General features: G+C 44.9%; 1 protein-coding gene across 2 annotated transcripts in view; it reads left to right on the plus strand.

Moving 5' to 3' along the window:
* The window catches only part of LGI1 (leucine rich glioma inactivated 1), a 64,779-nt gene extending 61,693 nt beyond the window's left edge, over positions 1-3,086 (plus strand). For both annotated transcript variants that reach the window (XM_089690319.1, XM_089690320.1), the window contains 2 exons: positions 712-876; positions 1,857-3,086. In XM_089690319.1, coding sequence (XP_089546445.1) covers positions 712-876; positions 1,857-2,680 — 989 coding nt within the window. In that variant the 3' untranslated portion in view covers positions 2,681-3,086. The remainder of the gene's footprint in view (positions 1-711; positions 877-1,856) is intronic.
* Positions 3,087-24,749: the final 21,663 nt, after the last annotated feature.

The following is a 24,749-nucleotide window of genomic DNA, read 5'->3' on the forward strand; positions in this document are numbered from 1 at the left end:
TCTTGTTTAATGATGAAAGGGCGTTATGTTTCTGCAAATAGATCAGCAAATTTGATATAATAGTGTGCTGTATGTTTGAGATGATATTAAAGAAATCTTCCTGATGACCCGGCTGGATTTTGAGCCTTGATTGACCCTGTCAGCACCCTTCTGCTCAACATCCTTCAATCTAGAAATCGAAAAAGCTAGGCAGAAAATTGTTGGCCGAACAGTGACTGTAGCCAGTTAGCAGGCTGTCAGAATGCTGTAGCCCCTTCCTTCGAGCTGTTTAATGTGGATTGGGGAATTGATAGATACACTCTTAGAAATCTAAAAGTGTATGGCCAGCCCTAATCTAAGAAGTGTTTACACAGACTGGGCAGCATTATACCTAGTTTTCAGTACGTGTTCACCGCCTATTAAACACTGATTGCCGACTTCCTTTGCCATGGCAATATCTGTTAATGTCTCTGAATGACTTTACTCTACATCTTTGTGTTCTAGAACTATTAACAACAGTACAATTCATATACCACGCATGTCAGGGATTAGGATTTGTGAATATATTGAATCTTGCATTATGCTCGTAACTGAAACATTCCAGATAATAGATACCATATTTATCTGAGCAAAAGCAAAGACTATATGCAGGCCAATAAATAAAAGTCATTAAAAGACAGTTGTTAATACATGTTTCCATGTATAGTAATCCATGTTTTCCTTTTCTTACAGAGTTTGCAATGTACAAATCTCTGCCGTATCAGTCTCTGTCTGTGGACACCTTCACTTATATGAATGATGAGTATGTTGTCATCGCTCAGCCCTTCACAGGGAAATGTGTTTTTCTGGAATGGGACCATGTTGAGATGTCATTCAGAAACTATGACAACATCACTGGTGAGAGCTTTGGGACCCTAGTGACCAGATATGCTACTTGTGACTTGTTAAACACAGCTCTGACTAAGCATAGTAATTCTTAGTTATTTTTATTTTCATTTTATAGATACTTATAAAGTGCCCTCAATTTACACAGCTCTTTACATATATATTGTACATACACATCGGTCCCTGCCCTAAAGAAGCTTACAATCTAAGGTTCCTAACTCCCATACACATACTAGGGCCAATTTATGCAGGAGCCAATTAACCTGCCAGCATGCCTTTGGAGAAGAGGAAACCGGATTACCTGGAGGAAACCCACACAGGCACAGGGAGAAGATGCAAACTCCAGGCATGTAGTGCTGTGGTTGGGATTCAAACCAACGACCCTAGTGCTGCTAGACAGAAGTGCTAACCACTTAGTCGCAGTTAGTAAGATAAGAGGAGCAGCTTATGCACCATACAGTGTACAACTGAGACTTATTGCTTTGGGACACTGATGTGCTGTCAGATAGTCATTGTATTAATAACCTGCAGTTGTAAACTCTTACCTCCACTTTACAGTCTAAAAGCACACCATAGTCAGCAACAGAACTGGCTGGATATGCCCCCTTCTCTTCTTTCTCTTCCTCTGCAATAATGTATATGTGAAGAAACTTGTGATGAAGGGAGTGGCTGTTGCACAGCTCTGCAAGCATAGAGTACTGTAGTGAGAGCAGGTAGAATCATTGTCACTAAGTGAAAAAATGTATTTTAAGGCATTTTCATTTAAATATCAATCACAAATCATAACATGCAGGGGTTCATGACTTTAAAGAGGTAAAATGTTGTAAGACTTCTAGTGGGCTTTCAAGCTACAGTACATCTTCCAAAATTTAGATTGTGATATGACAAATACCAAACAATATTGACATGTTTTATATGACACACCTGTAATACCTAGGTGAAAATTTTGAGTACAGCTAATCTACAGTTGATACTATTTGTTTTTTTACCAGGCACTTCAACTGTTGTCTGCAAGCCCATAGTGATTGAGAAGCAGCTCTATGTCATTGTAGCCCAGTTGTTTGGGGGCTCTCACATTTACAAAAGAGATATCTTTGCCAATAAATTTATCAAGATCCAAGACATTGAGGTCATCAAGATTCGGAAACCCAATGATATTGAGACATTCAGGGTAGACGACAACTGGTATTTTGTGGTTGCAGATAGCTCAAAAGCAGGTTGTACAACCATCTACAAGTGGAATGGCAATGGATTTTACTCCCACCAGTCTGTCCACATGTGGTATCGAGACACCGATGTGGAGTATGTAGAGATTGCCAACAAGCCCCACCTGATCCTGTCTAGCAGCTCCCAGCGTCCTATTATTTATCAGTGGAATAAGAAGTACAACAACTTCTCAAAGCAAGCAGAGATTCCAGATACAGAGGATGTGTATGCTGTCAAACACTTTTCTAACAAGGATGATGTCTACCTTTGTCTCACAAGGTTCATTGGGGATTCACGGGTTATCAAATGGGAAGGGGGAGCCATGATTACCGAAATACAAAGGATGCCCTCTCGTGGATCTATGGTTTTCCAGCCATTACAAATTGGTGACCACAAATATGCCATCTTGGGCAGTGATTATTCCTTCACCCAGGTATTCCACTGGGATAACGAGAAAGGGAAGTTTGTCAAATTCCAAGAGCTGAATATCCAGGCTCCCAGGTCCTTCACGCATGTGTCCATTGAAAAAAAACACAGTTTCCTGTTCGCTTCAAGTTTTAAGGGATCTACACAAATATACGAACATGTAATTATTGACTTGAGCGCATGACCTTCTGTTTTTGGTGACACAAAAGACTTAATGACAGGACAGTATGAACTAAATGCATGATAACGCTATCTTTTGACAAACACCTGGATAACCGGCTTTAGAAGCTGGGAGCTCCAGACCTGGAGCATTGCTTGTTTCTTGTTCATTAATTCGTCATGTATAGTGATTTTAAGAGTTGTACTTTTCTAAAAAAAAAAAAAAAAAAAACCTTGATAGTTGACTGGTCTTTGCATTAACAGTTTGTACATATTTGTTCATAGTGCATTTGTCCTTCGGAAGAGAGATCTATGAATAATGTTACTTTTTCCATTTATTATTTATTCACCTGAAAACTGCCAAATAAAATGTTTACATTTTCTGTCTTCCACGTTACAAACATATTCATTAAAGGGATTCTATTCTGTAAGACTTGAGTTTGATTATGTCTGGCCTAGGCATAAGGAACAGAAACAGTAGAGTTAAATGGCTTTGAGGGGAATCCTACTGAATGTAATTCACTGGAGAGGGATAAGGTGAGTATAGGTATGGTCATATGAAAATGAAAGGTAAAAGAAAAGCCCAAATTTGCTTTGTTGCCTGATCCTTAACAGTACCTACTGTACATCCCTTCCTTCTTCTGCTGCTGTGTTCAGCTGTTGGAAGGGAAGAAAATACAGTCATGTGAAAAATAAGTGCACCCAATAAAAATAGATGATTTTTCAACATATTTGAACAGGCAGAAACTACACTCATCGGCCATTTTATTAGGTACACCTGTTCAATTGCTTGGTAACACAAATTGTTCATTAACCAATCACATGGCAGCAACTCGATGCATTTAGGCATAGACATGGGGAAGGCGAATTACTGAAGTTCAAACCGAGCATCAGAATGAGGAAGAAAGGGGATAGAAATGACTTTGAACATGGCATGGTTGTTGGTGCCAGACGAGCTGGTCTGAGTATCTCAGAAATTGCTGATCTAGTGGGATTTTCACACACAACCATCTCTACAGAAATCGAGACTCCTCAGACCAGGCAACGTTTTTCCACTATTCTATTGTCCAATTTTGTTGAACCTGTGCAAATTCATGTGCCTCCTTTTCCTTTTCTTAGCTGACAGGAGAGGCAACCGGTGTGGTCTTTTGCTGCTGTAGCCCATCTGCTTCAAGGTTCAATGTGTTGTGCATTCAGAGATGGTATTCTGCATACCTTGGTTGTAACAAGTGGTTATTTGAGTTACTGTTGCCTTTCTATCATCCCGAACCAGCCTGCCTATTCTCCTCTGACCTTTGACATCAACAAGCTCTTTTCATCCACACAACTGCCACTCACTGGACATTTTTTCTGTTTAAGACCATGCTCTGTAAACCCTAGAGATGGTTGTGTGTGAAAATCCCAGTAGATCAGCAGTTTTTGAAATACGCATACCAGCCCATCTGGCACCAACAACCATGCCACATTAAAAGTTACTTAAATCCCCCTTCTTCCCCATTCTGATGCTCGGTTTGCACTTCAGCAAGTCATCTTCACCATGTCTAGATGCCTAAATGCATTCAGTTCCTGCCATGTGATTGGCTGATTAGCAATTTGTGTTACCAAGTAATTATTATTATTATTATTACACAGTATTTATATAGCGCCAACAGTTCACTCAGGGCTGTACATTACAATGGGAGACAATACACGAGACAGTACAATAACAATACAATGCGATACACGGGGGTTCGAGGACCCTGCTCCTTGGAGCTTACAATCTAGGAGGGAGGGGATAGTGGTACAGGAGGGATAGCTGTGGGGGATGGAGTGGTAGGAAGAGTGGAGGAGATTGGCAATTAGCTGAGGGCGGGTAGGCTTCCCTGAAGAGGTGGGTTTTCAGGGTACGCCTAAAGGAGAGGAGAGTAGGTGAAAGTCTGATGGATTAAGGGAGGGAGTTCCAGAGGATGGGGTAAGCCTTGGAGAAGTCCTGGAGGTGGGCATGGGAGGAGGAGACCAGGGAACTAGAGAGAAGGAGGTCTTGTGAGGATCGGAGAGTACGTTTTGGGTGGTATTTGGATATCAGGTCGGTGATGTAGATTGGAGCAGTGTTATGGACAGCTTTGTATGTCAGTGTTAGCATTTTGAATTTGATCTGTTGGGCAATCTGAAGCCAGTGGAGGGATTGGCAGAGGGGGGTGGCAGACACGGAGTGGTTGGTAAGGTGGATGAGTCTGGCTGCAGTATTCAGGATCGACTGAAGCGGGGATAGCCTGTGGTGAGGTAGGCCGGTGAGGAGGGAGTTACAGTAGTCAAGTCGTGCTATAAGGGAGTGAATGAGTTGCTTAGTAGTCTCTGGGGTTAGGAACGGACGTATTTTGGAGATGTTGCGGAGGTGGAGTCTACATGAGTTTGTCAGCGATTGGACCTGGGGCTGGAAGGGCAGATTGGAGTCTAGGATGACACCAAGTACCCTGACTTGCGGGGTGGGACTGATGGTGGCATTGTTGGTTGTGATGGAGACGTCGGGGGGGGGGGGGGGCACGGGCTGGGGGGAAAACTAGGAGCTCGGTTTTAGAAAGGTTCAGTTTGAGGAAGTGGAGTGACATCCAATCCCATATGTCGTTCAGTAGGCTAGTGATTCGGGCGGAAACTGAAGGGGTGAGGTGAGGGGTAGAGAGATAGTTTTGTGTGTCGTCAGCATAGAGATGGTAGTTGAAGCAGTGAGAGTGTATCAGTTGGCCAAGGGAGGAGGTGTAGATGGAGAAGAGAAGGGGCCCGAGGACAGAGCCTTGAGGGACTCCAACAGAGAGGGGGAGTGAGGGGGAGGTGGCAGCGTTGTAGGTAACACTGAAGGAGCGCTGTGATAGATAGGAAGAGAGCAAGGAGAGAGTGGAGTCTCTGAGGCCAAGAGAGTGTAGTTTTTTGAGGAGGAGGGGGTGGTCAACTGTCGAAAGCCGCGGAGAGGTCGAGGAGTAGGAGCACTGATAGTTGCCATTAGCTTTGGCGGTTACCAGGTCGTTGGTGAGTTTGAGTAGGGTAGTTTCAGTGGAGTGTAGGGGGCGGAAGCCAGACTGTAGGGGATCAAGCAGGTTGTTGTCGTTGAGGTGGGAGCGTAGGTGATTATAGACTAAGCGCTCAAGGAGTTTGGAAGTAAATGGCAGCAGGGAGATGGGTCTAAGGTTGTTCAGGTCGGTGGGATCCAGGGAGGGTTTTTTAAGTATGGGAGTGCTTCAGAGGGGAGGGGAATGTGCCAGTAGAGAGGGAGAGATTAAAGATGTGGGTGAGGGAGCGTAAGATGGAGATCGTAGGAGTTTTGAGGGGACAGGGTCGAGGGGGCAGGTGGTGAGGCGGGCTTCTGAGAAGACCTCTTCAGTGGTAGCAAGGTCGAAGGAGTGAAGCGTTGAGGCAGTTTCAGTGTGAGGGATGTTAGGTGGGGTGGAAGTCTGGACAGTGGTGAGGTCGAGGGAGAGGGGTGTTGAGGGGGTTTCCGTGTGAGGGGTGCTAGGTTGGGTGGGAGTCTGAACAGCGGTGATGTCCCTACGAATTGCGTCGATCTTGTTTTTGAAGTGATTGGCAATCTCGTGGGCGGTGAGTGAGGTACTGGGTGGAGGTGGAGGTGGGGGCGGAGAGTAGAGAGTAGAGAGTTAAAAGTAGAGAAGAGGCGGTGAGGACTGGAGGAGAGGGTATTGATGAGGGTCATAAAGTAGGCTTGCTTTGCAGCGTGGAGGGAGGAAGTGTAGCTGAGGAAGGCAGATTTATATCGGGGGAATGCCAGTTGGAATCTGCTTTTGCGCCATAGTCGCTCCAGCGCACGACTGCGTCATTTGAGATTTTTGGTATGATCAGTCTGCCAGGGCTGAAGCGGTCGGGGTCTAATGCTTCGTGTGGTTAGAGGCGCTAACGAGTCTAGGGCGGTTGATAGCGAGTTGTTATAAGCAGTAGTGGCCAGGTCAGGGCAGGACAGGGGAAGGATACAGTTGTAAAGTCGATCAGCTGCAGAGTGGAAGGGGGCAGGGTTCAGGTTACGGAGGTTTCGGCTGGTGATAGTTTGACATTTGGAGGGGTAGGTGTTTGAGGACAAGGAGACGGAGAAGGAGATAAGGTTGTGGTGAGAGAGAGGGAAGGGGGTGTTTGTGAGGTTGTAGGGAGTACATAGATGAGAGAAGACAAGGTGCAGGATGTTCCCGTCGGAGTGGGTGGTGGACTGTATACACTGTGCGAGTGCAAAAGAAGAGGTTAAGTGGAGGAGTTGGGATGTAGCCGGGTTATTGATGTTGATAGGGATGCTGAAGTTGTCAAGGATGATGGTGGGTAGCTCGGAGGAGAGAAAGAAGGGTAGCCAAGCAGGGAAGTCGTCGAGGAAGCGGGACACAGGACCGGGAGGCCGATAGATTACAGCAATCCTCAGGGGGGTTGGAGAGAATAGTCGGATGCAGTGGGCCTCAAAGGAGGAGAAGGATAGAGAGGGAGGGTTTTGGAGGACTTGGAAGGTGCTCAGCGGTGACAGGAGCATACCAACCCCACCACCTTTTCGACCAGTGGGTGAGTGGGTCCAGATGAGACCTCCATAGGAGAGGGGAGTTAGAGTCGGTGGCTTGGATCCAGGTTGCAGTGATCGCTAGGAGGTTGAGGGAGTGGGAAACAAAGAGGTCGTGGATGGCAGTGAGTTTGTTGCAAACCGATCGGGCGTTCAGGAGTGCACACGAAAACGGGGGGGTGGTTTTGGGGAGCAGAGGGACAGGTACTAGATTGAGGGGGTTGCGGCAGTTCGTGGAAGTGGGAGGGTGCCTTGTGGGTGAGCGAGGTTTGGAGGACCAGGGTTCGGGGAGATTTCCCCCGCGGTTAGGAGAAGAAGAAGGGTGAGAAAGGTGGCATGGGAGCGGGATGTACAAGAGTGCGTAAATCTACCAGTGGAGGTGTTCGGGTCAGTAGGAGAGTGGAGTATCAGGAGGAGGTGGTGAGAGCTGTAGAGGGGAGAAGGAAGCAGTGAGGGCGCAATGTACAGTTGTTAGGGAGGAGCAGAGGGATATAGAGAAGAGATTTTGGGAACGGAGGAGAGGAGTAGGGGGAGTAGAGGAGGCATTTTAGGAAGGTAAACGGAGTGGTGGACAGGTGTGGAGGGAAGTTTCTCAGGGTGCTTGGTTGAAGATAGTCTAGCGTGCAGTGTCGTATCTCATCGCTGTGTCTTCCAGTAGCTAGAGTTCTCGTGCCTAGGATCAGGATGGGTAGAGTTCAGGTCGATAGGTTGTGGCCAAGGGTAGTCAAGCAGCAAGTTCCAGTTTGTGTAAGTCCTAGTTTGAGGGGTGAGGTTTGGTTTGAGGAGATGAAGGGTGGACGTCAACAGTGGAGGTGTTTTCCAGGTGGTGGAGATGATTGAACAGGTGTATCTTATAAAGTGGTCGGTGAGTGTAGATCTTTATTCAAACAGTGCCTACAGATAGAAGTGATATACTTGAATAAGAACACCAGAAAAATTTGCCATTTCAATCTATTATTCAACAAAAATATCAATAGCTATAATGGCTTACTGTGAAAAAATTAAGCACACCCTTGGCATAAAAAATATTGCCCCTTTAGCAATAATGACTTAGTGTAGGCATTTTGAAAACCTATCCACCAGTCTTTTACATTTACCGTGAAATATTTGACTACTTCTGCATGCAAAATTCCTTCTGATGCAAGATGTTTTTGGGTTTCCTTGTATGAGCTGCTAATATCAAAATCTTCTGACAACATTTCCCATGGGAATCAAATCAGGGCTTTGACAAGGCCAGCCCATAACCATCTATTTCTTCTTTTCTGAGCCATTCCTTAGTGGATTTTAGGTTCAACCTCACTTTTTGGACAGATGGCCTCACATTCTCATCAAGCACACTTTGATATGATGCAAAATCTATAGTCAACTGGATGACTGTGAAAAGCCTAGGCCTTGAGGCATCAAAATAACCCCATACCATTGCATTTTCACCATCATTCTTCCAGTTGTGATGAGGTTCTTCTCCTTAAATATTTTCCTTGTTTTGTTGGAAACGTGTCTACTGTTACCAAACAACTTTATCTTTGTTTTTTTTTGTTTTTGTTCTACAAAAACGTTATTAAAGGTATGTGGGAACATGTACATAACAAAATCAGACTATTAATAGCCAAATTACAGACTACCCAATCAAAACACAAAGTTGGTACATAAACCTTCTTATATAAATGATCTACATCTCTGCAAAGGGGAACACGCCCCTGAGATTTGTAAAGAATCAAAAAACAAGATTGCACAATGGTGTAGGAGTAGTACCAAGAGGGAGTTGCTCAAGGATACATGTATTAGGAAGAAGCAGCAGTGTGTAAACATATCACCTCTAATAGCAAGGGTGTTGAGAGTCTAATTTCTGGAATGTATAGGGAGTACCATGAGTCAGCAAGGGATGAGCATTCAGGAGCAACGCTTGTAATTAATCAATGGCCCGCTGCTGGGAAGGAGGTTCACTTGGAGCAGATACATATGCCTCTCAAATGAAAAGTGAACAAGAAGGGGGGAAAGAAGAAAGGAAAAATTGAGGAAAGTAAAAAGGGAGAGGGGAGGTAGGAAAAAGGGAAGTAAGGGGGGATGGCAAACTGTTTAATGGCAAACTATAAACTGGCTCTAACATTCTTTTCTTAACATTTTTCATGCAAATTGAAGTGGTGCAATCTCATTCTTATTGTAGATGTATGCACCAAAACCATTGCAAGAGTTACCTGGACATGCCATGAGGAAAATGTGTGGATATCGGGCTTTTTTTTAAGATCAAATAGTCAGCTCTTGGATTAAATTTTCTGGACTAGCCAGTCCTGGACAATTTAGCATGTATTTGAAAGTTATACTCCTTGTAGATTATTTCTTTTTACCGTGGAATGATTTCTGTCAAATAAGTTGGTGATCTATTTAAATCTGTTGCCAGACTCGTGGGCATCCACAACCTTCTTTCTTGCTCTCATACAATACTATGTACTAGTGTAACTTGAGCTGATGTGAAAAGGGTCTGTGTTGAGTTCAAAGGTCTGATCACATGCAGGAGAAGCTTGTGTTTACCGTTGCTCTACACATGAGATGTGTAAAACGAACACTTTACATTTAGGTAAGTCATAACCTAAGGTTTCTATGTATAAAGCAGTGAATGTTTTTCACCTCCACCCCCTCATCATTCAATTGGCTGCAAAGTGTCATTGGTTGCTAGGACTCAGGCAGTCAGGTTGCACAGTGTAATTGGTTGCTGGGCAGTTGGGCTATGCAGCTGGACTGCATAGCATCATTGCCTATTAGGGCACAGGTGTCCAGGCTGCACAACATTCATTCAATGAGTCTGTTGCAGCCCACGGGCTGGACATACACAGGGATGAAGATGCTGTGAGAACAGGGTGTCTATTATGGACACTCTGGCCTCAGTGCCACCCCTCACCACGCCTCCATGGTTGCAGCCTGAAGCGGTTGCCTTAATTGGTCTCATGGGCGGCACAGACCTGTATGCCTCTTATATTAGGACTTGGGAAGCAATGTATCTGTGTGATTAGGCTCTGACGGAAGTAGCTATTCCCTGAATGATGGTTTGCAATCTAGTTAGAAACAGGTGTCACAGTGAACAGATTTCACTTCTCTGCCCTGGACCTAGTATGCAGCACCACAGTCAGGCAATAGCTGCTTCCATTGGAGCCTAGTCATACAGGGGTTTTGCTTTGTGTCAGATTTTACATAGTTGTTAAGACTCCATGCTTGTCAATGAAGGAGTTAATACACATATGGTTAGTATGTCATGTTCAGGAAATACTCCCAGCAGCAGAGCACGCCAGACAGCTGAGCCTGTTACACATTCCCAGCAGGGTTTACCTCTGAAAGTTCCTAGAATTACAAACACCATTTAGTGTTCATTTTCTTAAATACAGCTTTGCTACAGGAAGAGGACCATGTTACATAATGGTGAAACAAATGCTATGAGGTTATACTGGGACCTAGACAAACTAAGGCTTGTTTATGAGGCATTCAAGGCAGGAAATAATGAATTATGTTTCTTCACAGCAAAATCAATTGGTTTGCTATTCTTCATTTTTCAGTGTACCTGTTGGTGAAAAAAAACAAACTCCAGGTGCCTGCACATCAGCTGTAATCAGCTTTGGAGAACCAGTGCTCCTGGAAAGCCAGGGGCTCCAATATACCAATAGCTATTATTTTCTGAGGCCACTGGCTCTGTCCTGTCACACCCCACCTCATGTGCCTTAATATTATTGGCCCTTAATGGGATGCTCCAGGGTCAGAGCCCAAAGCAATACACCTGTGCTAGGCCCACCCTGTTTAACCAATTTAATACCCACTTTTACCCCCTTCCTACCCAGGCCAATTTTCAAATTTCAGTGCTGTCACACGTTGAATGACAATTACTGTCATGCAGCACAGTACCCAAATTAAATTTGTATAATTTTTTTATAAAGGTTTCATATATAATCACCACTGGGTTTTTATTTTTTGCTATATAAATGAAAAAAGACTGAAAATTAAAAAAAAAACAAACAGAAAATTTCCTTTCAAATACTTACCGTAATTTTGCTTTCCTGATGGACTCCATGGCAGCATATGTATGGATTTGCCCACCTTCTCCAATCCTATAGGACCAGACTCCCATAAATCTTAATTCCATAACTAGCCTACTCATGACATTGGGAGGTTACTCCTGCTGTCATGGAGTCCTTCTGGAAAGGGAAATTACAGTATGTACTTGACAGAAAATGTTCTGTTTTCCTGACAGACTCTATGGCAGTATACATATGGGAAATACAGTGGGGCAAAAAAAGTATTTAGTCAGCCACCAATTGTGCAAGTTCTCCCACTTAAATAGATGAGAGAGGCCTGTAATTGGCATCATAGGGAGACCTCAACTATGAGAGACTAAATGAGAAACAAAATCCAGACAATCACATTGGCTGGTTTGGAAAGAATTTATTTGCAAATTATGGTGGAAAATAAGTATTTGGTCACCTACAAACAAGCAAGATTTCTGGCTCTCACAGACCTGTACCTTCTTCCTTAAGAGGCTCCTCTGTCCTGCACTCATTACCTGTATCAATGGCACCTGTTTAAAATTATCAGTATAAAAGACACCTGTCCACAACCTCAAACAGTCACACTCCAAACTCCACTATGGTGAAGACCAAAGAGCTGTCGAAGGACACCAGAAACAAAATTGTAGACCTGCACCAGGCTGGGAAGACTGAATCTGCAATAGGCAAGCAGCTTGGTGTGAACAAATCAACTGTGGGAGCAATAAATAGAAAATGGAAGACATACAAGACCACTGATAATCTTTCTCGATCTGGGGCTCCACGCAAGATCTCACCCCGTGGGGTCAAAATGATCACAAGAACGGTGAGCAAAAATCCCAGGACCACACGGGGGGACCTAGTGAATGACCTGCAGAGAGCTGGGACCAATGTAACAAAGGCTACTATTAGTAACACACTACGCCGCCAGGGACTCAGATCCTGCAGTGCCAGACGTGTCCCCCTGCTTAAGCCAGTACATGTCCGGGCCCGTCTGAAGTTTGCTAGAGAGCATTTGGATGATCCAGAAGAGGATTGGGAGAATGTCATATGGTCAGATGAAACCAAAATAGAACTGTTTGGTAGAAACACAACTCGTCGTGTTTGGAGGAGAGAGAATGCTGAGTTGAATCCAAAGAACACCATACCTACTGTGAAGCATGGTGGTGGCAACATCATGCTTTGGGGCTGTTTCTCCACAAAGGGACCAGGACGACTGATCCATGTACAGGACAGAATGAATGGGGCCATGTATCGTGAAATTTTGAGTGCAAACCTCCTTTCATCAGCAAGGGCATTGAAGATGAAACGTGGCTGGGTCTTCCAACATGACAATGATCCCAAACATACCGCCCGGGCAATGAAGGAGTGGCTTCGTATGAAGCATTTCAAGGTCCTGGAGTGGCCTAGCCAGTCTCCAGATCTCAACCCCATAGAAAACCTTTGGAGGGAGTTGAAAGTCCGTGTTGCCCAGCGACAGCCCCAAAACATCACTGCTCTAGAGGAGATCTGCATAGAGGAATGGGCCAACATACCAGCAACAGTGTGTGCCAACCTTGTGAAGACTTACAGGAAACGTTTGACCTCTGTCATTGCCAACAAAGGATATATAACAAAGTATTGAGATGAACTTTTGATGTTGACCAAATACTTATTTTCCACCATAATTTGCAAATAAATTCTTTCCAAATCAGCCAATGTGATTGTCTGGATTTTTTTTCTCATTTTGTCTCTCATAGTTGAGGTCTACCTATGATGTCAATTACAGGCCTCTCTCATCTATTTAAGTGAGAGAACTTGCACAATTGGTGGCTGACTAAATACTTTTTTGCCCCACTGTAACTAGCCATACACACACTGGTGGGCAGTTGATTAAACAAAAGGTTTTAATTTGCACAGTCAATTGACACGACTTTCAAATTAAAATTAACAGAGGATAAGAAAGCAGGCTCTACACAGTAAAGAACCATAAAAGTGTTGATTGAGGACCACAAGGCCGCTCTGCAGATCATCTCAGGAGCGACATGCAACTACACTGCCCAGTATGTAGACACGCTTTTGGATGGCCTGGACAATCCAAGCGGCAATCATCCTGGAAGAAGCACGATCTCCCCTATTCTTTCCATGAAAGAGGACGAACAGACAGACTGTGGCTTGCAGGTACAGCTTTAGAGTTCCCCTCACATCCAGTGGGTGAATGTTGGTACTCCCAGAGGTTCTAAATGTTGGAAGAACAATCTTCTGGTTCTCATGGAAGACTGAGGTCACCTTGGGTTTTGAATCAAGCATAGGAATGAGAGCCACTCGATTCGGGAAGAACGTTAAGAACAGTTCCTTACATCTAGGCTTCCAACTTTGAAGACTTTCCTTGCCAATGTGACTGCCCCTAGGAAGGCAGGTTTAATGGAAAGCTTTATGTTTATTGATGACCCAGTTGGCTCTAAGCCAATTTCCAAGAAAAAATAAAGGACAAGCCAGTCCCAGTTAGGGAATCTCGGTTTTCTCTGGGTCCTCTGCTTTACCGCCCCTCTAAAGAACTGGTTGACAAGAGAGTGGTTGGCCCATTAAACTCCGGTGAAGGCCGAGACAGCTGAAACCTGTACCTTGAGGGAACCAATCAACCCTTGGATTACTGTATGATCCACCATTTCTTGAGACATAGTATACAAATTTCAACCAGAATCTTCCATTGACCCTGTTGGTACTCAGTCTTCTGGCATTCATCAGGGTAGTAATGACTTCAACAGGACGGCCTAGAGCCTCAAGTCTCCCCCTCTCAAGAACCAGACCCTTAGATGAAGCTGGGCTGGGCTGGGCAAGGGTGTAGGGTTACCCCTTGCAATAACAGGTCTGGCCTGAGAGGCAGAGGAACTGGATCCTGACAGCTGAGCTGTGCCAGTAAAGGGAACCACGGTCTCTTTGGCCAGTTTTGAATTATGGCTACTATTTCCACCTCTTCTGCTCTGAGTCTTCGAAGAAACCTGAGAATGACTGGAACCGGGTGAAAGGCATATGCTTTGCAAAATCTTCACTGATCCATCAGAACATATGTTACGCAACACAGTGCCCAACCCCTGCCCTTCTCACCAAATCGTGACAAAGGACCAGCCAATCTCACACCACGCTGTCACTTACGTAGCAATGCCACTCTCAGCTGCACCCTGCACAAAGATTTTCCAGCTTGCGGGACCACAATCTATGTGCCAACAGCCTGAGAGTGATTGCCACTAGGTTAGGTTAATTGCGCAATTAACCCTTCAAACTGCCACCACCACCTTTTTACAGAGAAGGAGGAAACTCACAAATCCTAGCAATAACACTATGATTCTAGCATAAACATCTGCAACACACACTGTCACCACAGACAGGGATATTCAGTGGATTATTATGTACAGTAGCACTCTTCAAGAGACAGGGATTCTTTAGTTTACATTAAAAGCTTTAGAGACAGTTTCAAAACTTTTCAAAATAGGATTTAGTACTAAAAAGGTCAAAATGGTACAATTTAAATATTTACAGAAAGGGATGTTACAAAGGTATAAACAGAACAATAAAGCAACAGAGAAATAAAAGAAATGACTTAAGAAGGCAGAATACTTGCAAAGTCCTGGTTTTAGCAGAGTCCAATTGTCTGAGCAAAAATGTTGCCTTGGCTCTCAAGTCCATTAAGATGTTTCTTGGTTGATGTTAAATGAGAGCGCTTACTAGATCCGGTCAGTCTCTTTTCTATGATATCAAAGGGGTGTCGCCTGAGAACAACTGACCAATCATCCAGTTTAGGGGATGGGTGTTAGAATGTCACCAAATTTATGACCAAGTCCCAACTACAGTTTTACAGTAATAATAATAACTTCCAGTATGTGCAGGTGGTATTCTAGCAACTGGCATATTATTATTCAGAATTCTATTCGAACAGAGGGATACCAAACACAGCATACCTTTGTCACCCAGGAAGGAGGAGACTGCTTTCCTCCTTTCTTATGTGCTAACATAGTCATGTATGACCTTGATTTATTTGGTATGATATTCCCTATTCAAATATATACCTAATATTAATGTGCCCTGTTCCTGTTGAATTCTATAAATTGTATATGGAATTGTTACATGTGGAATAGACATTTTATGGCACGATCTGCATTCCTAGAGCCTTAATGGCCTAACAGGTCATTTTTGACGGCTTGACTGAGTTATTATTTATAGTGTTTTTCATGGTTCCTGAACACAGACATCCTGCCAAGACTAATTAGCTGTTTACAGCTGGTATCCAGGCCTAGGGACTGATGTCTATTGTGTTTTTACCACTTGCCCTCCTGAGGATTTACCCCTCTTCCTAACCAGGCCATTTTTTGTGTTATTGCGCAGCGTTACTTTAACTAACAATTGTGTGGTCATGCAACGCTGCACCCAAATTAAATGTATGTATTTTTTTCCCACAAATTGAGCTTTCTTTTGGTGGTATTTGATCGCTTGTGTGGTTTTTATTTTTTGCACTATAAAAAAAAGACCAACAATTTTGAGAAAAAACAATATTTTTTACTTTTTGCTATTAAACATGTCCAGTAATTAATTAAAAAAATCAAATTGTGTCATAAATGTAGGCCAAAATGTATTCTGCTACATGTCTTTGCTAAAAAAAAAATCCCAAAACGTGCAAAATAATTGGTTTACGCGAAAGTTACTAGTAATGGCGGCGATCAGCGACTTAGAGCGGGACTGTGGTGGGCATTCTGACACTGGGGGGGAACTGACTTGGTGCCACTGACATCCCCAGTGACACCAATACAGTGATCAGTGTTAAAAAAAGCACTGACACTGTACTATGGCACTGGGCAGAAAGGGGTTAACATAAGGGGCGATCAAAGAGTTAACTGTGTGCTGGGAGTGTTTTACTAGGGGGCGGTGTGTTGGTGCTTCACTGTAAGCACACTGCTCTGGATGGTTGTGCTGTGCACAGCCTTCCAGAGCAGTGTGCCTGAGCAGACAGGGAGGAGGATTGTTAGTAATTAAAGCAGCCCTCCTCCCTGTCAGAGATCCTCAGTAATCACCGGCCGGGACCCGGTGCTTGACAGCCGTGGCCGCAAATGGCGGCGTGCGCCCCCTACCCGGAAATACAAAATCATGTATATTTATGTGATTTTACGCACCCTGACGCCCTGTAGCAGTATATCTGCTATAGGGTGGTCGGGAAGCAGTTAATTAAGATAAGAGGCTCTTTTGAAGTTCATTAACACTTACAGCTACAAATTCCAGTTTTCAGGAGGAGAGGAGAAAGATTATTGTTCATGAAATACAAAAATGGCTGAGACCTTAACAAGATGACTGACAGCTTCCATATCTCTATTGTGCATAATCGTTACAGCATCTGCCCCAAAGGCCTGGGAATAACAATTCCTCATGTAATACCTCTGTAGTTTGGTGTTACATGGAGAAGCAAACAGGTCGACTTCGACTGATTTCGAGGATAGAATCCACTTGAAGACTCCCGAATGGAGAGACCACTTGTTGTCTAGTTGAACTCTGGGAACATACAGCTCCGATGTATTGGAGATATTTTTCTGGGCCCAGGACATGATTTGCACTACCTCCCGTAAGAGCGACAGGCTGCGGGTCCCACCCTGACTCTCTATGTAGGAGACCACCATAGTATTGTCTAATCTTAGGAGGACTGACTTCCTCTGCATTAGGTGATGAAAGGCTCGAAGAGCGCAGAATGCCACTCAAAGTTCCAGGACATTTGACACAGACTTGTGAGCAGTGTTGATGGCTTCTGCTGTGATTTTGACCCAGGGAATGGGGGCAATTGAGTGGCAGTTGAGAAGATTCTTCCATTGTAGCCACCAGGGAAGGCTCTCCCTCATAGTCACAGTCATGTAGATAGCCTGGCCCATGTTCCCCAGACTCCACTGCTGAAGAAAACCCTTCTGGAAGGGTCGCATTCTCCACTGTGCACACTTTACCATGGGTGCTAAGGCCACCATGGTGCCGATGACTTTTAGGCACAAAGATGTGAGGAGGGCAGGGCAAGTAGAATCCTGCTCTGGATCATTGGAATCTTCTCTAAAGGTAAGGAGATGGTAGCCCTGACTGTGTCAAAATGATCCCCGAGAAACACTAGAGACTGCGTGGGCTGCAGATGGCTCTTCTCCATGTTCAGCAACTTGGGAAGAGTTGATATGACTTGGGCCCTGTGTTGCAGCAGCTGCTCTCTGTCCTGGGATAGTAGGAGCAAATTGTCTAGATAATGGTGCAGGCAAATGCTTCTTGTTCTGATCAGAGCCACTACAGCTAACAAGACATTTGAAAGCACACGAGGCAATGTCGAAAGCCCAAAGGAAAGACATGTGAATTGGAGATGCAGCTGATCTACAGCAAACTGAAGGAACCTCTGAAAACCTTCTGCTATGGGCACATGGAAATAGGTGTCTTTCAAGTCTATGGATAGGAGCCAGGCTGTATTGTAAGTTGATGTGTTAACAGAGTCTCAATTTGGAATTTTTCCTTTCTGATGAAGGAGTTCAGATATGTGAGATGCATAATGGGTCTCCATGAACTGTTTTTCTTCTGGACCATAAAGAGGGGTGAATACATGCCTTGAAATTTTTCACACTCCAGAACCAGCACGATAGCATCCTGTGCTAGTAGAGAATCTACATAAGACAGGAGGATTTGCCTCTTCTCCTCAGGTTGCAGTAGAGGCATGGGGAAGAACCTGAGATGAGGAGGAGTCTTGAATGTCCAACCATTTTGATGGTCCAGAAGTCCTGGATAGAAGCCGCCCAAACATGCTAAAAGTGGAGAAGGTGTGCCCCACCTGGCCTGCCTGAACAGGTCCACACTCAAAAGAATTTAATGGCCTCCCAGCCTCCCGAGGTTGAGTTCTTAGAAGACTTCTGAAAGGATGACTGACTTCTCTTGCAAGTTCTCTTAAACTCACGGCCTGGCTTGTAAAGGTGTACATTCTTTGTGCGTTCTGAGCCCTGTCTTCTGGGCTGTGTCCTCTTCTGGCCTAGCAAATGCCCGTCCTGGGGCAGAAAACCAGACTTCCCACCAGTAGCCCGGGCTATAATGCTGTCCAGTTTATTACCAAACAGAGAAGAACCCTCAAACAGAGAAGAACCCGATCCACCAGGTGGATAATGTCGATCGAGGCCAACTGCAGGAAAGCTGATGCCAGCCTCAATTCCTGAATAACTGAATTCCTGGCCACCTCTTCCAAAGTGCTCCTCAAAACTGTAGCCAAATCATCTGTCCACACTTCCATAGCTTTGGACATGGCTACGAGGGCGAGCGCTGGCTTTCAGGCCATACCTGCAGTTGTATAGATCAGCTTGAGATCAGAATTGATTCGCCTCTCCAGGTTGTCTTTAAAGTACACTGCATCCTCAAGAGTGACATGTTTTGCTAGCCTTATTAAGGCTGCATCTACCAGAGGGGCCGGCTCCAAGTGTTTGATGTCTTTAACGTTGAAAGGATAGAACTTGGCCACCTTGTTTAGTAAGGAGGTATTTCATCGACATTACTCCACTCATCAGTAATAATCTCCCCAAGTTCCTCCAGGAATGTAAAGTTCGGATGCTCTTTTTTTTAGATCAAATAAGAAATTTTTCTTGGGGGGGGACTCCATTGCTTGGGGGGGGGGCTCCATAGGTTCTTCCTATTTCAAGGCTTTGCAGATTGCCTTTACTAGAGGTGAGACTAAGTCGAAGTCAAAGCCTACACATGGGTCCGAGGCTTCGACTGATTGGTGGCTCAGCTGAGAGGGTTCCAGCCCGTCTTGGAAGCATTTGTTGGGGGAACACACTGCAGCTGAAGGGCTGTGGGTGCGACTAGTCCCCAGCTCCTTAACCGCCTCCCGCCCGCCATACAGTAAAATGACGGACGCAAGGCAGTTCTCTCGGTCTGGGAGGACATCATATGACGTCCTCCCATTCTAACCACGCATGCGCGGCTTCTGGAGCGCACAACGCGGTGATCGGCGGTGCACTGTGTCCCTCAGACACAGCGGCTCACCAATCCAGGGAAAGATCATGTGATCAGCTGTGTCCAATCACAGCTGATCACATGTAAACAGGGAAATGCCGCTTATCGGCATTTCTCTCCCCACGAACTGTCATGCTGACAGCTCGTGAGGAGAGGAGAGCCGGTAATCGGTATTCCTCAGAGGGGACATGTACACAGATCATCAGAGCACTGATGATCAGTGTGCCCTGATGATCTGTGTAGCCCCAGCAGCGCCACCTGTCAGTGTCTATCAGTGCTCATCCATGCCACCTGCCAGTGCCCATCAGTGGCACATTTCAGTGTCCATCAGTGCCACATATCAGTGCCCATCTGAGCTGCCTTTCAGTGTCACCCATCAGTGTCAGTCAGTGCCACCTATCAATGCCAGCCTGCCACCTATCAGTGCTGCCAACCAGTGCCGCCTATCAGTGTGCATCAGTGCCGCCTGTCAGTGCTACCTAACAGTGCCAGTCAGTGCCGCCTATCAGTGCCATTCAGTTCCACCTATCAGTGCCGCCTATCAGTGCCATATATGAATGCTGCCTTTCAGTGATGCCTGGCAGCCCATCAGTGCCACCTACCAGTGCCTCCTCATCAGTGCCACCTATCAGTGTCCATCAGTGCAGCCTATCAGTGCCCATCAGTGCAGCCTCATTAGCACACATCAGTGAAGGAGAAAAATTACTTATTTACAAAATTTGATAACACAAACTACGAAATAACTTTTTTTTTTTTAAAAATTTCAGTGGTTTACGGTTTAAGAAAAAATAAAAAACCCAGAGGTGATTAAATGCCACCAAAATAAAGCTCTGTCACAAAAAAATTATAACTATTTCATATAGGTACAGTGTTGCATGACCGCGCAATTGTCATTCAAAGTGCAACAGTGCTGAAAGCTGGAAATTGGCCTGGGCAGGAAGGTATAAGTGCCCTGTAGGCTAGTGGTTAAGGGATTCTTGAATGACCCGCCTAACCAGACACCACTTGTTGGCTGGTGCCTTCTCTTTCGCAGGCCTCCCGGGTAAAGCATGGGTCGCACAGCAACTTGCCCTCAGGAACCTGAGTCCCACACCCCCAGCACATTTTTTCCTCGGAAGGGGAATCAGAGCTTCTCCTGTGATGCCTGGATGCAGACCTGTGGCACCTGGATGTAGAGGAGTGATGGTGTTGTGACCTAGAGGAATACCTGTGGTCACATGCTGTATCATCACGTGCTGCCTGGAGGAGACTTGCTTCGTCCATTTGAGGGTGTTACATGGCCACCCACTATTAGCAGGCGATCCAGCCAAAATTGCTGCTTGCTTGCCATTGGCTGGGCCTTAGGCCTTCATGGCACTGGTATTCAACCACCCTTTTCCACACTGCTAAAAGATGGGGACTGCTGGAACTGATGAGGGATGCATCTGCTTGGCTCTTCCTGGCACCACGTCCACCTGCCCTGTCCACTACCCTACTATTAGCTGGGGAACAACAAGGGGCGTTTCTCCCAATGAGGTACGCCTTCTGAGCTACCAGGCCTTGGTCGTGGACGCTGACATCCTGCTTTCAGGAACAAGGTAAGATTTCAGACACCCTGGGTCCTAGGAAGAGGAAAAAAAAGGAACGCAGCCTCTGGTTCTGAGCAAAGATTTATGGGAGAGGGATCCAATAGGATTGGAGAGGGTGGGGCAAACCCATACATATGCTCCATGGAGTTTGTCAGGAAAGTTTTTCTTTGTTTCTGTTATAAAATTTTGAAATAATCTTTCTTCATAAATTTAGACCAAAAATGTATTCCACTACATTTCTTTGGTAACCCAAATCAGTGTATATTATTTAGTCTGTGTGAAAGTTACAAAATCTACAAATTATGGTGTACAGTATATACATCATATCTGAAAATTGATCAATCCTGATGTACTGATGACCTAGCTCATTTCTTGAGGCCCATAAATGACATGACAGTACAAATACTCCCCCAAATGATCCTTTTTGGAAAGTAGACACTCCAAGGTATTTAGTAAGAGGTATGGTGAGTTTTTTGAAATTGTAATTTTTGTTACAATTTTTTGGAAAATTAAGAAAATAACTATAAATTTGTTTTTTTCCTTTCACTTTTTTTTTTACATACTGTCACCAGAGCAGTGCAGTGTCATCATATAGCGGGTTTGTCAGTGATCATGACAGTATGTAAAAAGAAACTAAATTTTTTTTCTTCAATTTTTTTACATACAGGGATGATCACTGTTATAAGCAAGCATTTTTATGAATTACATCCATGTGCCATTATGTACAAATGTGATTGGGCACAGCTATCACATGGTACAGGTGCACTGTGATTGGCCCCATCTGTACCATGTGATCAATCACAGAGATCACAATGAATGGCTATTAATGAAAGCTATTCATTGTGTACATTTGACATGTGATCGCTGTGACTGGTCAGAGCGATCACATGGTACCAGGTCCAGCCCCGTACAGTGAGCTGTCATTTGCCGTGCACAGAGGACACAGCAGATGACAGATTAAGCCACAGTGCAGCTTATAGAGCACACAGAAGACGAGGACCTGGAGGAAGTCATATGGCATCCACCCTGAATTAGAAAGCTCCCACTCTGATGCCATTTGAATGTAGGCCGGGCGGATGACCATGTCCATTTGGGAATATGGGAATCACTGTAGTGGCCGATGCTATTACAGTGATAGCTGTGATTTTCCGGGTCCTGTGTTCCATTGCACATGGAGTACAGGGGGCATTCGCTTGGCACCTCCATCATTCATAGAGTAATTTTTTTTCCAATTAAAAACGAGGTGTTTACTGATTGGATGAGGAAGGGGTGGTGATGCCATGCCCTCTACCTCATTCAATCAGAGAATGCTTTGATTTTATTGAAAAAAAATTCAAGGCATTCTATGAATGGCAGTGATGCCATGCAAGCAATCACCTATGGTCAGTGTGAGAGGTTAAGCTTCTCACACAGAATCTAATCAGGACTTGGAAGATCACAACTATCACTGTAGTAGCACTGACTTTTACAGTGACTTCCAGTTTCCCCATGAGATACTGGACCAATATAGCTATGCAATAGAAATAACTATTGGGAGTTCAGCAGCACAACCCACTTTGCCACTACAGCACAGTAAGTTCTACATATCATAACCATTTGGAGGGCACCTTGCTTTCCTCTACATATAGGGCAGGAGGTGTGCATGATAGAGCCAGCAACCATAAAAGGCAGGTGCCATTTGCTTATCAGCGCTCCCATGCTTGCAAGTATACCTTGACCTCCAAAGAGAATTACAGCTTACATGCAGATACTAGCTATGGGTACATACTATATCATTTTATATATATATATATATATGTATATATATAAGATATTTATGCATTTGCTTTACAGTGGACCTGAAGCAAGCACACAAGGTTGCTGCATGAACCTGTAAATGGTCAGTGAGCATTTGAATCTATATCCACACATCAAAACTCAAAATTAGTTATCAATAAAGGTACAACCTATAAAGCAAATTTTGTGCTTGGATGCAGGGCTGTAGATAAGGGGGTACTACCAGTCCGTATTGGACATAGGCCAGCAGGGGGGCCTAGGCAGCCGCAAGCACACAATAGGATCCTTCAGGATGGGAAGTGGAAGAAGGGTCCGGTAAATATGTCACATTTACCAGCCCCTTCCTTTCCTGAATGAACATGAGTGATTGGTATCAAACAGCAGCCCTGCTTGGATGTTTAGGGGATATACCTGATCCAAACAAGAAAATAGTAGCATAAGAGGCCACCAGGCCCTTTAGTGGGCCATCCATGATCACAAAGAGCAAATCTGACCTCTGAAAGGAAGACATTGCGGATACACACAAACTGACCAGACCACATCCAACGAGTGAAGCTCAACCTCCTTAGAACGTGACGGTCAAGGACAAAAATGAAGGACAATGTCCTCACTCAGGTGGAAGTCAGACACCACCTTCAGAAGATAGAAAGGAAATGGATGGAGAACCACCTTGTCCTGTAAGCCTCCCTATTTTGGTTTTCCATAAGGATAAGGCTGCAAACTGACACTTGGCATGCAGAAGTGACAGCAACTAGAAAGGCAACCTTTTGGAAGAATGTGAGCAAAGGGAGTTCTCTAATGTTAACAAATGGAGGCTTCTGAAGAACTGAAAGAACCAGATTCAGGGCCCATGGCAGAAACAGAGTGCACAAGGAAAGCCACATGCCGAACTCCCTGAATAATAATAATAAAAAAAAGAAGTATGAACCAAAGTGCATAGCCAAGGGGTGTTGAAAGAAAATTGCATGAGTAGAGAGTATTGACTTGACCCTCAATAGTACTCAACAACCTGTTGAAAGGCTGGGACCTGAGATAGAAGGAGCATGGATGCAAACCCATAGCTTCACACCATGAAATGCAAGCCTTCCAGGTGTGATGAGAGATCTTCTGAGAAGTGGATTTACAAGTCTTCAACATAGCAGGATCACAGAACCCAGCAACCCTCTGTCCCTCAACACGTGGCTTTCAATAGCCAAGCCATCAAAGCCAGAGATGGTAAAGCAGGGTGGAAGACCAGTCCTCGTGCAACGCCACCACTATCCACCAGGAAGTCCAGTACAAGAGGACCACAAGAAAATGGCCGCCACCCAACCTCTGATACATGCCTATGCAGTCTCCCAGGCCTGGGAACTGCAACAAATACATGCCAAAATTGGCCAGCCCACGGACTCCACAAACATGGCAGCTTTAAAACAGCCAATCCCACCAAAGAAATGGCCACCACGACTACAAGATGGCCACCTGCCCAGCACATGGCAGGTATCGCTGAGAGGAAAAAAAAAAAAACAAACACAGGGGAACCTCGCATCAGGGAACCACACCACAGACTGGAAGAAGCTGCACAGGTGAGGTCAGGAAGCCACCCATAGTAAAAGAGGGGAGGGGGAGAAAGAGACCTGGCAAGTAGGGGAGGCCTGGGCTAGCTGGAAAGGAAATAAAGGAATGGCTGGCAGACAGGAAAGGCAGGTGGAACACATGCCTGGCAGGGAGACAGCACTGACAAAAGTTGGCAGGGGGCTGCTAAAAGAGCTCAGTACTGGAGGGGGGGGGGGGTAAGGCATGTACTTGCTAATCTAGCAGGAGTGGTGATTTACACACTCAAGACAGATCCACCTCCCACCGATGGGAGAGCCGTCAGTCATGGTGACACAGACATCAGGTGCCCAGTCATGTGTCCCTACAAGACGTTTAACTTGCCTTGGTCCAGTATGAGGCTCGTTGCAGCTGACAGTGCCAAGCTAAAAAGGTCTGCATGCTCATTGGCAAGGCTGGGGTGACAAGGATCTTTATTATCCAGTTGAAAAACAAAACCTCCTGCGCTCTAGGACTCAAAACAAGGGTGGAAAGGTGGAAGGATTCCTTGAAACAGTTCCACAAATGCATGGAAGATTGTGCAGCACTAAAACAAGGCAGGGGAAGCCCGACCAAAACTGAATTGAAGCAAAAAGAAAGCGCACCAACCTTGCACATTACCTCAGTAAACTATGAATTTATTAAATAAAAAGT

The sequence above is a fragment of the Staurois parvus genome, unplaced genomic scaffold, assembly GCF_062004578.1.
Source record: "Staurois parvus isolate SC_StPar_1 unplaced genomic scaffold, SC_StPar_1.0 ptg000525l, whole genome shotgun sequence".
Lineage (NCBI taxonomy): Eukaryota > Metazoa > Chordata > Amphibia > Anura > Ranidae > Staurois > Staurois parvus.